Source organism: Eleginops maclovinus, chromosome 16, assembly GCF_036324505.1.
Source record: "Eleginops maclovinus isolate JMC-PN-2008 ecotype Puerto Natales chromosome 16, JC_Emac_rtc_rv5, whole genome shotgun sequence".
Lineage (NCBI taxonomy): Eukaryota > Metazoa > Chordata > Actinopteri > Perciformes > Eleginopidae > Eleginops > Eleginops maclovinus.
In genome coordinates this window covers 19705185-19721825 of record NC_086364.1, presented here as the reverse complement: position 1 = coordinate 19721825, position 16641 = coordinate 19705185, and the positions used below count along the sequence as shown (strand labels likewise).

The 16641-nt window shown below is 40.1% G+C and overlaps 1 protein-coding gene across 1 annotated transcript in view; it reads left to right on the top strand.

Annotated features, from left to right (window-relative positions):
* The window catches only part of LOC134878185 (protein shisa-8), a 100558-nt gene that overhangs the window by 27699 nt on the left and 56218 nt on the right, over positions 1–16641 (top strand). Inside the window, exon 2 of the mRNA XM_063904061.1 lies at positions 14065–14180. Within this exon, the coding sequence (XP_063760131.1) occupies positions 14065–14180 (116 nt within the window). The remainder of the gene's footprint in view (positions 1–14064; positions 14181–16641) is intronic.

Sequence of the window (16641 nt, the reverse complement as noted above, 5' to 3'; positions counted from 1 at the left end):
ATAGTGCGTGTCTGTCTCTTCCTGTCTGGAAGTCAGAGTATCCCTAAGCAGGAAGTTGTCACTGATGGCAGCTCTAGTGGGATTGGTTTGCGAGGACTTTTTGCGAGAACTGGCCCTCTTAGAGCAAACTGAAAAGTAAACCAACTGATAAGAGACTCACTCCTGTTTGCATTTAGATTGTGAATGCCCCTTGTCTCCTTTTCGTCCATAATGGGTCATTTTGTTTTTTAACTCAATGGTTTTTCAACTTTTTCTCATTTTGGCTCCCCTAGCACATAGCAGCAGTGATGCAAGGTTAGCATTGCATGACAACGTGGTCTTTCATAGGGTGGATGTTCACTACCTTTAATATTGTATACTCTCTGGGTCTGGGCTGATAGCTCAAACGTTGGATGGTATTTGCTATAGTTTGAAGGCAACAACAACACATTTTATCATGGTTTTCATTGACTGGTCCACTTGGACAGTAGGATGTCCTATTGTGCCATGCTAATCTGTTAAAATGTGTTTCGTTCTCTGAACTGGAAATGAAATGAACACTTTGCATCTGCTAAAACAGACACATGAATGATTACACATATAATTAATAATGACAGGAAGTGAGTCAAACCATGAATTGATCCTAAAAGCTCTCCATTAACACAACGGTATGGTGAATACTAGACCACAATTTCTTTCCAAAGGGGATTCGATATTTTTTGGGAGTAAAACTCTTTAACTATTTGAGGGCGATACACACACAGGGAAACACACTCTCATGATAGTGGATGAGAGAATATGCATGAACACAAACCGGCCTTGGCATGGCAGGCAATCAGCCATGCCAAGGGACATTATTTGGCAGCTGTCACCTCTAATAGGAGTATAGCAGGGTGGGAGACAAATCCAGGCTCTGTACCAAGCCTACAAGGGTGCACTATCTGGCAGCTACAGCAGATCTGCGTATCTTGCATCCGTGTGCACGTCAGGATGCAAGTGTTTGTGTGTCAGAGGAACTGGTGTATCAGACCCCCTTTGAGATAACGCTTGCTACCACTGTTGCCTCTACCGTGTCCATTTAGCCTACTGTGTGTGTGTGTGTGTGTGTGTGTGTGTGTGTGTGTGTGTGTGTGTGTGTGTGTGTGTGTGTGTGTGTGTGTGTGTGTGTGTGTGTGTGTGTGTGTGTGTGTGTGTGTGTGTGTGTGTGTGTGTGTGTGTGTTGCCTCCATCTGACAGCAGTTGGGATCGAGTGCAGGGAATTACTGATGAAGAGAGACTTCAAGAGTTGGCTCTGTCACTTCATAACACTATAAGACGAAGAAGGAGGGAGAGATGAAGGGACGGACACACACACACACACACACACACACGCACACACACACACTCTCTCTCTCTGCTTTCTCCTTTTACTTTCAAATGCTTCATTTGACATTCTAGCTCAAACCGCCCATTCAGAGGCAACAAAAACTGTGAACTGCAACTTGATTTACACATCAATCAAACTCTTCTAAAAAGCTGCGAAACAGCTCTCTGCAACCAACACAAAGGAGGATGAAACTATACACAAAAGGACAATTTCTTACCCTGTGTTGCTGTATGGAGAAGTTCAGATAACTCTATTTTTGTCCTAAAACCACATTATAAAAAATCCTAAAATATTGACAGGGTTGGCAATTGTTGTTTTTAAATAATAAAATATATAAAATAATCAAATATAATGAATTTAAAGAGGGTAAACACCAATTACAAAAAAAAATCCCTTTCCTGGAGTGACTTATATAAATGTGTGTGCATGTAAATGGTCTGCAAAGGCCAACATTTTTCTCATGGAATACAGGGTAGCACAGGATGAGTAGTTGATGTACAGTGGTCAGGTTGTGGGTGAGTTCATTTGATCATTGGTGAATCAAATAAACAAAACTCTCAGGCAGGGCGTATAATATTACAACAGGTAGGTGGAAAATCTAATTATTTGGTTATTGGACTTTTTTGGATGTCACATTTCTAATTAATAGTGAAATATCAGACCCAGGACGGAGAGAAAACAGCCCCCACATGATCATAAACAGACATACATCCTCCTAGCGTGCTCATAATATAATAAAATCCCCTCTTTCCTGCCCCGGAGGATTTCTGGTGAAATTATCGGTAACCGCCACATAAACACAGAAACATGAACATGCTTTTTTCCTCCCACTGATGTAAAAATGCTCTTCCCTCCCACTGTAACCCCTCTAAATTACCATCCATGAGAATTACAGGGTGAGTCACACCAGTGTGGCATCTACTAACTCCCTCTAGGAACGACCGTAGGTAGGACACTGACGTGTGTGTGTGTGTGTGTGTGTGTGTGTGTGTGTGTGTGTGTGTGTGTGTGTGTGTGTGTGTGTGTGTGTGTGTGTGTGTGTGTGTGTGTGTGTGTGTGTGTGTGTGTGTGTGTGTGTGTGTGTGTGTGTGTGTGTGTGTGTGTGTGTGTGTGTGTGTGTGTGTGTGTGTGTGTGTGTGTGTGTGTGTGTTTGTCTAAAGCTGCATTCTTCTGATAAGACATTTGCTTAGTCGAGATATGGAGCAGAGTTTAGGTATTCGTCATCTAAAAGTCCCATACAGCTGTTGTCCCATTGGTTACGATTTGAAATGTCAATGGCAACCGAGTTCAAAGTTGAAATAATTTGAAGTTATTGGCAATTTCTAGCGTTGCCTTTCCCACTGACTTACATTGGAATACAGATCTAAATCAGCAGCTAACTCTTTGCCAGCTAAATTATCTACCCTGTAAATGTGTAAGAAGGTGCCGAAAGGGGAATCCAGAGCTATTTGTCTTCCTCTATTCATTTGACTGAGCCAAGGCTGTGACGCAGGGGATTTGTGGCGGGGCTTAAGGAAGAACCCTGGAAGATCCGGGTGTTTTTGGTCTCACGAGTCAGGCCATTTTGACATCAAGCACCACTGAGCAACTTTCATAGGAACTAACAGGGCCCCACCTCCAACGTTTGTCTTTCTACATCCACGATGTTGACATAAAGGGCTTAATCCAAGGTAACAAAAACCCAATGTTTCGTAGTTTCAGGGGATTTAACGCTAATTATATCCCTTTTATGCTCCCTTAAACCGTACACACTGGCCCTTTAATCTTCTGAGTGGCGTACATGTGGGAAACTGTGAGCCTGATCTGTGTCTGCGTAGGTTGGTCGGGTGGGACGACTGTAGGTGGCGAGGAGCATCACAAACAATTACACAGCGCTCCTGTAGTAAACAGCAGGGTTGTCTCTTAATGCTCAGTCCCATGCTAGGTTACAGGGCCCTGGAATCATCTGTGGGGGGGCTTGTAATATAAACTAACCTGCTGTGACAGTGAAGAGTGATTCAGCTACAAATGCTGTGTTAAAGACCCAGGGGAGAAAATGTGTTTGTATGCAGAACAATACTGAACGTCTTATTACATGACCACGGGGTGTTTTTCTCACATTATTTTTAGCAGCAAACACACTTTGACAATTGAAAGCAATAGTGCACATTTAGTTACACAACCAAGACCGCTGCGAGGTTGAGATACACCAACTAACACAACTGTATGCTGATGAAGTAATTTGGCTTTTTCACCGCATTTGAGTTGCAATTTGACCGTGAAATAAATCGTTGCCCTCTCTTCTTCGCGGGACATGCGTAGCAAAGCGAAATTAGGCAAAACACAACAAAATGTGATCTTTAAATGCGTGCAAATTCAATTCTCTCACATCTATTTGCATGAGTGAGTAAGCAAGTGAACGAGTGACTTCATCATGCTCGGCTCTTAATCAGCATTTCGAGTGTTTCTGTCATCAAAACAATAAATGCTTACATAAGCTCATGAAGTTTTTACCCGAGCCGCTCTCCTGGAGTACTTGCTGTGTTCAAGGGCTCACTTACAGCCACAGCAGAGGGAGCGGATAACTTCTTTAATTAAATATAAATGTGTCAGATCATTTATTCTTTAGATTGTTTCTAATGAAGCCGTTTAACACACATTTCACACATTGTATCGACTCAATTATCCTTTAATTAATGCTGTAATGTGACTACATTAGTTTTAGTGTAGCTTACACTAAGTAATGAACTGAGTGTAAATGATATGTAGGTTACATCAGAAAGACTGCTGCTCTAATTACTATGTGATATTTAGCCATGTTAGCCGATTGGCTCTGGGGATGGCAGCGTCGGTCTGTGGGACAATTGGTCCGCCACTTTGGTGCACACTTTGAAATATCTCAGCCGCTATTAAATTCATTACCATGAAATCATGTAGAGACATTTATGGTTCCCAGAGGATGAATCCCACTTACATCAAGGTTCCCCGAACTACATCATCATAGGACTTATCGTCATGAAATTTGGTGCAGACTTTCATGTTCACCTAAGCCTGATTTTTGTAAAGTGTTTGGCACATTAGCAACGTTTTCATTTGGGCAGTACTTCTCCTTGTAAATTACCAGTATAACTTATGACGTTCCCATCAGCCTCGACTGTCCTTTGTGTTTAAGAGGATATGTTACGCTCCTTTTCAGGTTGATATTTGTATTAAGTGTCTCTACTGTCTCATGTCTCCATGCTTTAATGTTCAAAAAGCTCTTTATGTTTCTCATACTGCCTGTGCTGCAGCACCTCTTTTCACCCTCTGTCTGAAACCAGAGCCCAGTCTGCTCTGATTGGTAAGCTGGGCGGCTCTGTTGTGATTAGTCAACCACTTAGAGATGTCCCGCCCCTTAGCCTATCACGTACAATGTGTTTGAGAATAGCCAATAGAAGCTGAGCGTTACTGTGATGTCATTATGTAAAGGAAGTAAGGAAAGGAATCCAATGAACCTTAGGATTTTAACCTTTGCAGACCGTTGACATGCACTAACACCTATAAGGGAAAACCCGAAAAAGCATTGTAGAGCATCTTTTGGTGATAAGGAGCTTGTATTAGGATGCTAACGTGCTAAACTATGTAAACACGGTTTAAAATAAAACCTGCGTTACATCAATATTGTCCATATCGATGTTATAGTTGCCATAGGAGACCAACGTTAGCATGCCAACGTCAACATTTATTCCACAGTCTTTTCAACGCAAAATTCCCATTAATTTCCTTAGAATAAATCTTCACATTCAGCTAGTCAACTGTCATCTTCATCACACTTGGCTTTAATGCATAAAAGATGTTCTATTCTTATTGCCTCTGGAAAACCATTAATCTTCTGGTGGAATAATCACATTCATCCATTCAACAGACATGATTAATCACTACTGCCTGACATCCCAAGATACGTTTGATACCCTGGAAAATGTATCTCAGCTATCATCTTTACTTGTAATTCCCCTTTTGAAGTCTAATAAATGTACTCAAAAAGGCAGATTCAACAGATTGATCTTTCTGCTTTGCTTCGGCTGTGGTAAAGTTAAGGAGGGAATTCAAGAAGACGGCGTTAAATCAAGTGCCACATGTTTTACCCATGAGAAGCTCCATGCTGCTCGGAAATTACAAAACCGTTTCAGAAGCTGATCGTTTCTCCCGTGAACGTCTGGATGATTGCTAATTGCGCCTGACTGAAAAGACACCATGATGGTAGACGGCTGACTGAGTTGGAAGTCATAAAACTGCTTCAATGGGAAAACATCCTCCCTCGGTTGGATCATACAGACTTTATACGTGTCACTGTTGTCAGTTCGAACATCTTCCTAGTAATATTTAGCAAGGCTGTAGTTCTAAAACTCTTTCAGATTGCCTGGAGAGGTTTATCCTGAGTTTCCTAGAAGCTTCCCCTACACTAAATGGGATTAAAACCCTCTATAGTGGACATTTACTGCCTTCCAGTGATTCATTTGAACAATACAGTCTCTGAACAACAGCTTTATTCATTTTTCAATTGCTACCCTGTCTTGCATTACAAGGAAATCCATTTTTTGGTAATTTAAAAGGATATTAGGCTCATTGGGCCTTGTGTGAATGCAAACATCATGACATTGATTAACGATATTCTATTTAGGAAACAACACACCATAAAATATAATGTGGAGAGTTTTCCATATGAAGAAAGTTGACACAACTTTAACAAAGAATGTACATTTTATAAATGAGAGAGATGTTTGGTAGTAAATAAAGTGAGGACAGTTTACTGAGAATAGAGAAGAAATGCAGTATGGACAGAAACAAAAGACCAAAATCCACTTTCTTCATGTCTTTTATACATGAAGATGTGTCCCCTCTGTATCCATTTATATAAAAACCTATCTTTTAATTAGTTGATCAGATTTTGGCCACTTTGTGATGTCACAATGTTTTGTAAGGTTGTGCAACCATGAGCCAATCACAAACCAAGGTAAGCCCCGCCCACCCGATCACCTGAATCTCCTCCTTGAGCAACACTGTGTTTGAGCCAATCAGCTCTTAGAGGGGCGAGGGGAGCTACACTTCTTAAACAGGGCTGAAACAGAGGGGTTCATGGTATGATCTGTTTGGTATTTCGAGCCAAACACTTCAGAGACATGTTCTGTATCTGAAACCTATAATATATTGTTGAAAATTAGTATAATAGGGGACCTTTAAAAGAGACAATGACTTTTACCGGGACAAACTGAATCATACAAAGATCACAGTGCAGCACAGTGACTTAAAAGTGTGTGGGTCTGTCCCAGCATGCATTGGGTGTGTGGCGGGCTACATCCTGGAGTTGTGCTGTTCAGAAGCTTGATGGTCTTCCACTTAACTTTTCTACGCCTTAAAACCTCCATGTTCTCGACTTTGTGGCTCATCTTTTCCGGTATACATGTTTTGTTTCCATGTGTACACCTGGAAATGAACCCTGAATATACTCTAGCATCATCAGGGTCATTCTTACAAGCTTCTCCAGAGTTACAGAGACGACTATTCTAATTGTTTTTCCAAAGGCTGAGCAATGGTCCTCATTAAGAGTAGCACTTGAGTAAACCCCTTTGTATCATACAAAAACAACACGCCCAACTTTAAGAAAGGAAGACAGCATTTGTGTTTTAGTTGCTCCAGAATGAAGTTGTGTGTGGGCTTGCAGCATCTTCTATTCTTCTTGATCTCTTTGCTAGCAGTATGTGTTGTTTGAAGTCAACACTTAAAGCTCCCTCCCTTATCATGAAGAGTCGAGACCGTGTGCTGTCCTGATCTGGAGTTTACACAGTGTTTGACTTTAGCGGTGTGGCTTTACCATTTGTCAGAAAGCTGCTATAGAGGTGAAAGCTGATGGTGAATGCATGCCTTTACTTTATTATTTTCTGAGGTCATAAATGCATTGTGTGTTTGTTTTTTGGCGCTGACACGGAGCTTTTATGTCCTCATATCACTCTGTTTCATTACAAGAGTGCTAAAATAACAACACGTTAGAATAGTTTATGTGGCAGTCTCCTCAGGGAGGGGGTGAGAGATGATGGAGGCAAAGGGCAAGGACACTTAAGGGGAAGAACGAAACAAAGAAGAGGGAGAAAATAGAAATCAGGACAAAGGGTGAGACGTACCAGACACAACGATGTGAAAGAGCAAGAGCGGCAGAATAAAGAGGACTGAGGGGGAAATAAAGAGAGGCGCGGGGTCGAGGAAGCGATACAGGAAGAGATGAAAGGCTCGTAGAGATGGAAAAGATGAAGAAAGGGGGGGAGTGATAAGAGGAGGGGAATGGGGTCAGACGCAGGAAAGTTGAGAAGATAAGTAAGACAGGATCAGAGAAATAAAGAGGAGTGGTTTCAACAGCGACAGAGGAACAATAAGTACGCAACGAAAGCGCTCTTAAGCATCCTGGAGGGGAGGAAAACAGAGCAGGGGGACGAGAGAGTGACGGACATTCAGCCTCAGCTCGCTTTTATTGCCAAGAGACGGAGAGGAGGGGGGGAGTGGAAGACAAATGTAGTAATGAAATGGAAGTGGACTGATATTAATGATATGAGAGGGAACAAATGGATTGGATGGCAAGCAGAAAATGCAGAAAGGCAATCTAGGTGCATGTGCAGGTACTATATCTCTGCTCCTGTGGCACATATTACTGATATAATACAGTGGGAGGACACATGTTGAGGGTATTCATCATCCTTTATCAGAATCAGAAATCCTTTATTAGTCCGGCAGTGGGGACATTTACAGCGTTACAGGAGAAGTGACATAGCACATCGAAGGCAAACAATCATAAAGAGTTAGCTAACATGTTAAATATAGAGAAATTAGTCATTAAAAAAGGAGAAATGAGGACACATCCATGGCTGAAAATAAGTAGCATTTAAAAGTAAACTAAAAATGAAATCTAGGTGCATTTGCAGGTAGTATATAAGTGTTCCTCTGGCAAATACTGTCTATATAATACAGTAGGATTACTCATTTTAAGGGTATTTATCATCCTTTTATTAGAATCAGGATCAGAAATCCTTTATATGTCCCTCAGCGGAGACATTTACAGCGTTACAGCAAAAGGGACAAAGCAGATGAAAGGCGAACAATCATAAAGAGTTAGCTAACATGTTAAATACAGAGAAAAACACTCATTAGTCATTTAAAAAAAGCAGAAATTAAAACATTTCCATGGCGTAAAGTAAGTAGCAGCATTTCAGGAGCAAAGTGAATATATTAAGGGGTTAAGATATTATAGAAAATGAAAAAGAAATATTATGCAATGGACCTAACGGTGATTATTGCACCGTAGATTTGCAAAAAAAAAGTATAATGGAGGTTTAATGAAGACTAATGTAGCAGTCTATGATTGTGTGGTGGTCTACCAGGGGCTGTGGAAGTTGTAAAGCAACCCATTAATGCACTTTTATTAAAAACACAATCATTTTAGCTTTCGTTGTAGCCATCAAACGGTTGATAAAATTGCATTTTCTAAGCTTGTACATGTTTGCCAGAAGCGATGATCTCAGCAGGGGGTGAGATATCAAACAAACTTTCTGATGTTAATTTATCCTGGCAGAGTTTTTGCTGAGCTGGGTATTTTTCACATGCGCACCAGGGAGCAGCAGCTCTAATGGCACCTCAGCAGCAAGAAAAGTATCAAGGGAGAGGAAAGAAATACCAATCTTATTTTTTCCCGATACTTCTGATTGGATGTTGTACAGGGCAGTCACTCAACGTCTCCCAACAGCACCAATAGGCATTTCTTTGATGTCTAGTCAGAATTGAATTGTACTGTATAATTGCCTGCACCAAGGAGGGCATGTTTCTAACCTCTCAGTTAATTTGGATGTTTCCGTCTCTGCTGGATACTTTTCAAAGCTCCTTTCTACCCAAAAATTGTTGGAGAACCAAACCTGATGAACTTATGTAGAATATAGGTGGTGTACAGTACGTCAATTAACACACAGCAAAAGACTTAACCCAGGGAAGTATATGTAATGAAATAGGTTACTAGATCAAGTGAAAAGTGGGGTAATTTCCTCATAGACTTCTATAGAATTGGACTTCTACTTGTTCTACTTCTTTCTCAATTACATCCTCAGGGGTATACTTCACTTGATACATTTCCTCCAGAGCCAGAAAACACGTTATGGAACTGCTGTTACAGGTTGACTCGAACTCCTCATGACCAGTGAAGTCATTTTCACGTGTAAAGTTAGTAGACGGCCCCTTTAAACAACTAAATGTGTTACCATGATAGATTGGCATTGCTATGAGAAAGTTAAAGGCAATAGCAATGTTGTCCAGAAGATGCTTAAACTAGGGATGCACCGAAATGAAAATTCTTGGCCGAAACCGAAAACCGAAAATGAGGAAACCAAGGCCGAAAACCGAAACACCGAAATAAATTATTATTCCAATTATTAGTACCATTGCATTTATGGCTATGACTGTGTGCTAACCTTACTAAAAATCAAGGCGTTGCAATTCAAAGAATAAATAAATCACGAAATTATGAAAATATTTATTTAGAACTGACATTATGCACAATATAAAATAAAATGAAATGTTTAACTTGACCACACATGTGTAGCCTACATGAAATAATAATGTACAGGCCTGTAAACTGACTGGCCTGCTGAAATATTGTAAAATTAAATATGTTCTCTCATAAAAAAACAAAGTGCATTTAAGTCAAGTGCATCGAAACTCTTGTGAATTAAGCAGAATCTTTTGCAGCTTGAAATCTGTGTCGATCCACTGTGCAGTTAGACTGAGCATACTCGTGATGCTGACGTCTGAGCTCCATATATCGGTCGTGAAACTGATTGCTGAAATATCAGATGCCATAAGCTCATGGACGTGAGTTGCAACAACATTGAACAGCTCAGGTAAACATACGTCTGAGAAATGTCGTCTGCTCGGTATGGCATAACGGGGCTCAATGTGCTCTATCAGCCTACGAAATCCCACGTCCTCTACAACAGAGAACGGCTGATCATCTAAGGCAATGAATTCCATCATTTTTTGTGTAATGCCCTTAGCCTTGGCACCATCACTGGGAAACTTTTTGGCCTTTTCAAAAACGTCTGCCACAGACGGAGTCGGTGTGCTCGGAATGGCTTTCCTTTTCTGTGCCGCGTTTTTCTCAAATTCAGAATAGCGATCGGGATGTTTTGATTTAAGATGATGAATTAAACCCGACGTGGAAAAACTCTTTGCAGATATACCCCCTCTAGAAATATCGGCTTTACACGTATTGCAAATTGCTATTCGTTGTTCTTTTTCAGACACAGTGAATTGCGTCCACACCGCAGACATGTTGGCCCGAGTGCTGTTCGCGGTTTTTTGCTTGCGTCATCATCACAACGTTCTGTTTCGGCCTTGTTGTTTCGGTGACAAAAGTGTTTCGGCCGAAAACAGAAAATGCACTTTTGGGCCATTTTCGGCCGAAAATTTTCGGTGGCCGAATTTTCGGTGCATCCCTAGCTTAAACCATACGCAATCATCTCGGTGCTCCCTTACTGCGAGTATAGGACCAGTTACACCTCAACACAAACACACCTGTTGGCTTTCCTGGCCCCTAAATGGTGTAAAGAACTCCCCACTGTTACTATATTCATCTTTCATCACAGGCTGATAACCCACCTGTTTCTACTGAACCTGGACCAGACCTACATTTTCAAAGCTCATTTCAAACTATTGCATCGGCTCATTTGAAGGGAATGTTCCTGCGTTTCGTCGCCATTCTGTCTTTGTATTTTCATGATGTATCGCAAGTTGTTGGATAAAAGCATCAGCTAAGTTAATGTATTGTAATATATCATGACTTGGATTAAACCGGTTTCTATTTAGAAACACAAACATACAAAAATAGAAACATTATGACCTTCTCCGTGACATATGAAACATAACGCCAAATGCACGTCGAACCCCTGGTGACCCAAAACAAACGTCATCAGATGCTAATGAAGGCTCCTAGCTGAAAGGCTTTTGTTTGTTTTCCCATAATACACTACGACAGTGGTTGGTTGTGACCCAAAAGTGGGTTGCGGACCCATTTTGAGAGGGTTGTTGTTATGCAAGTGAGAAAAAAAAAAGTTGAGAAAAAAAAAATGTTGTAAAAAGTCAAACTTTTATTTTGAAGGGCACTTTTATTTTGAAGGTCTACATTTCAAATGCTTCACATGCAGTAGCTGCTAGAAATGTCAGAGCCCAGAAACGGTTTTGAAAACTGCTGTCACTTAGTGATCCAGGATTGGCTCCAAGTCTGTCTTTTTATTTCATACAAAAATATGTGCTATATATATATATATATATATATATATATATATATATATATATATATATATATATATATATATATATATATATATATATTACTGCAAACTCTGGCTCAAAACTTTGGGTCGTGATTTATTGACATTGGAAAAAGTGGGTCCTGAGGCTTGACCAGTTGAGAACCACTGCACGAGGAGAACCTACATCTTTATGTGCTGGTGTTTTGTTTCCATTCATCCTCGCCATGCCCAGATACATTTTAGTTTCCAAACTGTGCCCGCTGCCTCCTCCCAGAATAACCTCGTCTTTTCTGTTGTGAATTGCATTGCATAGTTGGAGTGTTCATGTTTTTATGCTTTCTGCTCCCATGACCACAGGCAATCATTTCACAGCGGGCTAATAAAAAGACAGTTGCTCTGCTGCGTGTGAGAAGGCTGCGTTAAGGGCTTCAACAGTGAGATTAACAGTGAGGAAATATTTATGGCTCTCTTGATAGCTGCTCCCAGGTCACAGCGGATTTGTTGACGATGTCGCTATAATTTCCTTGTCAGTGGTTACATGTTGATGTGGAGCCTTCGCTTGTTTTTATTCCCTGGTAATGCGAGCAAATACTGGGAAGTTTACGAAACCAATTAAGGATACAACTTTCTGTTATGAGCAGACAGCAGGTGTTGGTATTTGTTCTGTTTTCTCTGTTAAACTTATTAAAAACAGAGACTGACAGGGGGAAATGTAGTAGCTGACAACCTGAAAGGGCAAGTAATATTCTTGGTTTTCCACCTGGGTTATTTACTTTAGCAATAAAGAGCAATCACAGCTTTGTTTGAGATGAGCTTTGACGAATCAGATCACTTGGCTGAAACTATATGAAACACTTCTTCCTCTTCCATCTTACACAGAATAAGCAGAGGTGGAAAAAGTATTCAGATTCTTAACTTGAGTATTTCCATTGTATTCCTTGTACTTCTACTCCACTACAATTCAGAGGTAAATGGTGTACTTTTACTCCACTACATTAATTTAATACCTTTAGTTGCTAGGCAGATTTGTATTAATGATGTGAAATATAATCAGCCCTTAAATCAGACTTTAGTTCACCTGCAGTAAATCCAGCAGCTACCCTGCAGTATACAAAGCCATTCAAACTAGCTGCACCTTTACCAGCTCTGAGAACACTTTAATGATCAATAATTATAAAACAGAGGATATATATTACTCTGAAATGGACCAAATAGAACGAACCAAATAAGTAGATTTTGATGCTGATACTTTTCTACTTTTACTGGAGGAACATTTTGAATGCAGGACTTTTACTGTTACTCTGGTACTTGTATTTTTACTCAAGTACAAGATCTGAGTACTTCTCCCACCTCTGAGTAAAAGTACTATACTACATTATAAAAAATATTAAATATCAAGTAAAGATACTGCATGGAGAAGGGTACTTAAGTAAACGTATTTAAGTATGATTAGGTAAATGTACATTGTGCAGAAAAAACAGGAAAAAGTATTTAAATATTTTTGAAAATATTTAAAAGCAGCAAATCTTCACATTTTAGAAGCTGGAAATTTAAAACCAAAACAATTCAAAATCCCTTATAACCCACTCATTGTTTTCCTTGCTTAATTTTGATGGTTTAATCTTTACGAAACAATCATACTTTAAAAGTGTTGTTTGCAAATCTGAATTGTATCAATTAGCGAGTAAATGAATCTGTTAAGTAAGAGTAAAAAGACAAATTTGGTATTCAAAATGTAGACGAGTAGAGAAGAAAATACATGCGTAAATTGCACGTACCTCCAATGTGTACTCCGGTCTTTCCACCAGGGAGAATAGACATTAAAATGCGTCCATTAAAATAAAGCAGTTCTTGTCCTTTTTTACAGCTGCAGGATCTCTGTGCGCTGAAGAGTTAAATCTGCATGTTTGAAGGCTGTTTCCTGCCAGTGTTCCAGTTTGTGGAGGCACCAGAACTTGTTCAAAGGCATCAAACAATATAAGATGACGAGGGGGGGGAAGGGGAAGTTATTTTTTATTTTATTTTTGTTATAAATGATTGATGCTCCCAGTTGGCAACAATCCAGAGACACATCCTTTTCATCTTCGTTTCCACTCTTTTGAATTTAATCCTATCTAGTTTTTTAAACACAATCTGTTTCAAACTTGTCTTTTTCTTCCCGGGAAGAGGAATTAACGTGAAGCCTGTCAGTGTTTGGATTGCTTTATATAATGTTCACATAAACATGTGTTTGCTTTATCATGTTTTTACTCTGTCCAATCACATCTCCCTTGAGTTCTCTTTTCCGCACAAAGCTTCTCATTTACCTAACACTCTCTTCCCTTTGTGATGTCCTTTGTGATTTATGTCTACTTTTTAGTTTGTTTACAGGCTGCTTTTATGAAGTATGTAAATGTGTGTTTTTCTTCCTTCTTCCAGGACTCTGACAGAGCTCATGAAGCAGCCAGGGGAGGCAGGAATGGTGGATGGGACTGGGATTCATCATCCTATAGGAACCAACGGCATCTCCGCCAGGGCGCTACGCTCCAACAATGGTCAGTGTGTGTGTGTGTGTGTGTGTGTGTGTGTATCTGTGTGTGTATCTGTGTGGGTTTGCATGCAGGCACACTTAGCTGATGTGAAATGACTGATAACAGAGGTTTTGCAGTTGGGACTCTGCAAATGGAAAGTAGTCATTTTCCTTTTTTAAGACACTGTGCTTTATAAACTCCAGCCTATGCCTGTCTGTCTGTTCAGAACAGTTAGATGATGTGACATGTCGTAGGGCAGAGGTTCCCAACCTTTTTTGTTAAACCTTTACCCCTTCTGACGAACTCCAGTACCCTTTCACTGACAGCTTTATTTGTTTAGCTGTTTCCCCATATAGCTAACTAGCTTACTAAACTGTGTATGCACAAATTACATATTTCAATTCTTTGCCCTAACTTTGAGATAACTGTTTCAACTGCTCATTAGTTTAAGCTAATTATTGGAGCTTCATTTTAATAACTTTAAAGCTAACGATGTCAACCACTTATTAACAAATCTAAGCTAACTATCACAGATGTTTATCCATTACTTTAAGCTGACGAAACTGTTTCAACTTTTCCTCTCACTTCCATCTGTTCATTTGGTTCAAGCTAATCCATGCTCCTTCAACAAACTCCCTGGCCACTTTAATAATAATCAGAATACTTGTTATGTATAAAGCACCCTTCCTGGTGCTCAAAGCCCTTTACAAGCAAGTAAAGAATAACAACAACATCAGACTATCTAGAAGTGCCCCCGTCCAAGTACTCTTTCTTGGTATTAACTGTCCTCAAGTGACCCTCCAAATGGAGAGCCTTTTAGAAACCCGGGGACGGATAATTAGGAAAACTGGGACAAAGCAATATTATCCGCTGAGACACACCACAACACATCAGCGCTGAACTCATGGGACAGTGAGGACACCATGGACCCATTAAAAGCTCATATACTGTGTGTTAACTTGGCAAACCCTTGTTCCTGGTTGTATCCACACACTTAGAGGTCTCCATTTGCTCGCTTACACATGTGTCATCCATGTGCAAAGAAGCACAGGTCATTTTTAATTAAGAGGTAATTAACGATGTTCCAGCTCCAAATCCACATAGGGAACACTGTAGACCCATCTGTCTCCCGCTTTCTCTTTCTGACCACACACACACACACACACACACGTTGTAGTACACACACACATTCATGCTCGATATAACCCCCCGCGCTTCCTCAGTGCATTGAGACTCAAATTAGTGATCATGTTTCCTGAGGGCTCATTTGTGACAAGATTAATGGCATGTAGTAGAGGACAAAGGTCCCCGGTGCCCCACTGTTTCATCCTCCAGCAGAGGAAATGTGGTCCAGTTGTTTTGTAGTCTGAGTCTCATTACCGTGTGTCTGATACATATCTTAAAGCTGACATCAGGTACTCGTTAAAGCATGTGTAAAGCAATATGATTTCAATAAACACGTCTCTTTATCGAACATACAAGCAACGACAACACCACATGTATCAGATGCTCTGCTTCATATATTAATCATTATAGTGTTCGGTTTTCAAGTTTCAAGAATACACCCACTTCCATTAACTCACACATATAGTCTGAAGAAAAAAAAGGGAATTGCTGAGGCTTCTCCCTTTGCTTTCATCTTCCCACCATTGCAATAAACAAGTTTCTGGCCTCGTTTTCACCCCATACTGCGCTTATTAGCGATCTGCTTTCTTCTGTCTTGCTTTCCCTCGCTCCGTTAATTTCTTTCTTCCCCTGCTATTTAAACCCCCCCCCCTTTTTCCTCCTCTGCTTTCTCACATTATTTTTCTCTCGGTGTTTTGAGGTAGTCTTCAGCAGCATTATCTGATCAGCCTTTCAGCTCCAAGCGCACACATTTTAGTTACATACAGTATTCTATCTACTAAATGTCATGAACTTTCAGCTTGTTCGTTATTTATTTCAATATTGTCTCTAATATATATGGTTCTATTATGCTTTTTAGGGTTTCCCCTTTCCTGTAGTGTGTGTAGAGGTTTGTGTGCATGTAAATGGTCTGCAGAGGTTAAAATCCTAAGGTTCATTGGATTCCTTTGCTTACTTACTTACTCTCAGCTTCTATTGTCTATTCTCAAACACATTGTACATGATAGGTTAAGGGGCGGGACATCTCTAAGCCATTGACCAATCACAACAGAGCTGCCCAGCTAAGCTAAAGCTAATAAAGAGCTTTAAAGCATGGAGACATGTCCCAGTAGAGACACTAAATACTAATATGAACCTGAAAATGAGCACAATATGTCCCCTTTAATCTGATTAAAAAGAATCTAGAACTTTGAAATGAAAGTTTTCGCCTCCATTTTTAAACCCCATATTTACTCTGGTTCTAAAACCACATTTTGTTGTGTTTATGAAAGTTTTCTATCTAATATTCTCCTTTCTGCCAGCAGTACCTGCATGATTAGATGTAATAATGGAGTAATATTCCAGCACTTAGGCGAACATC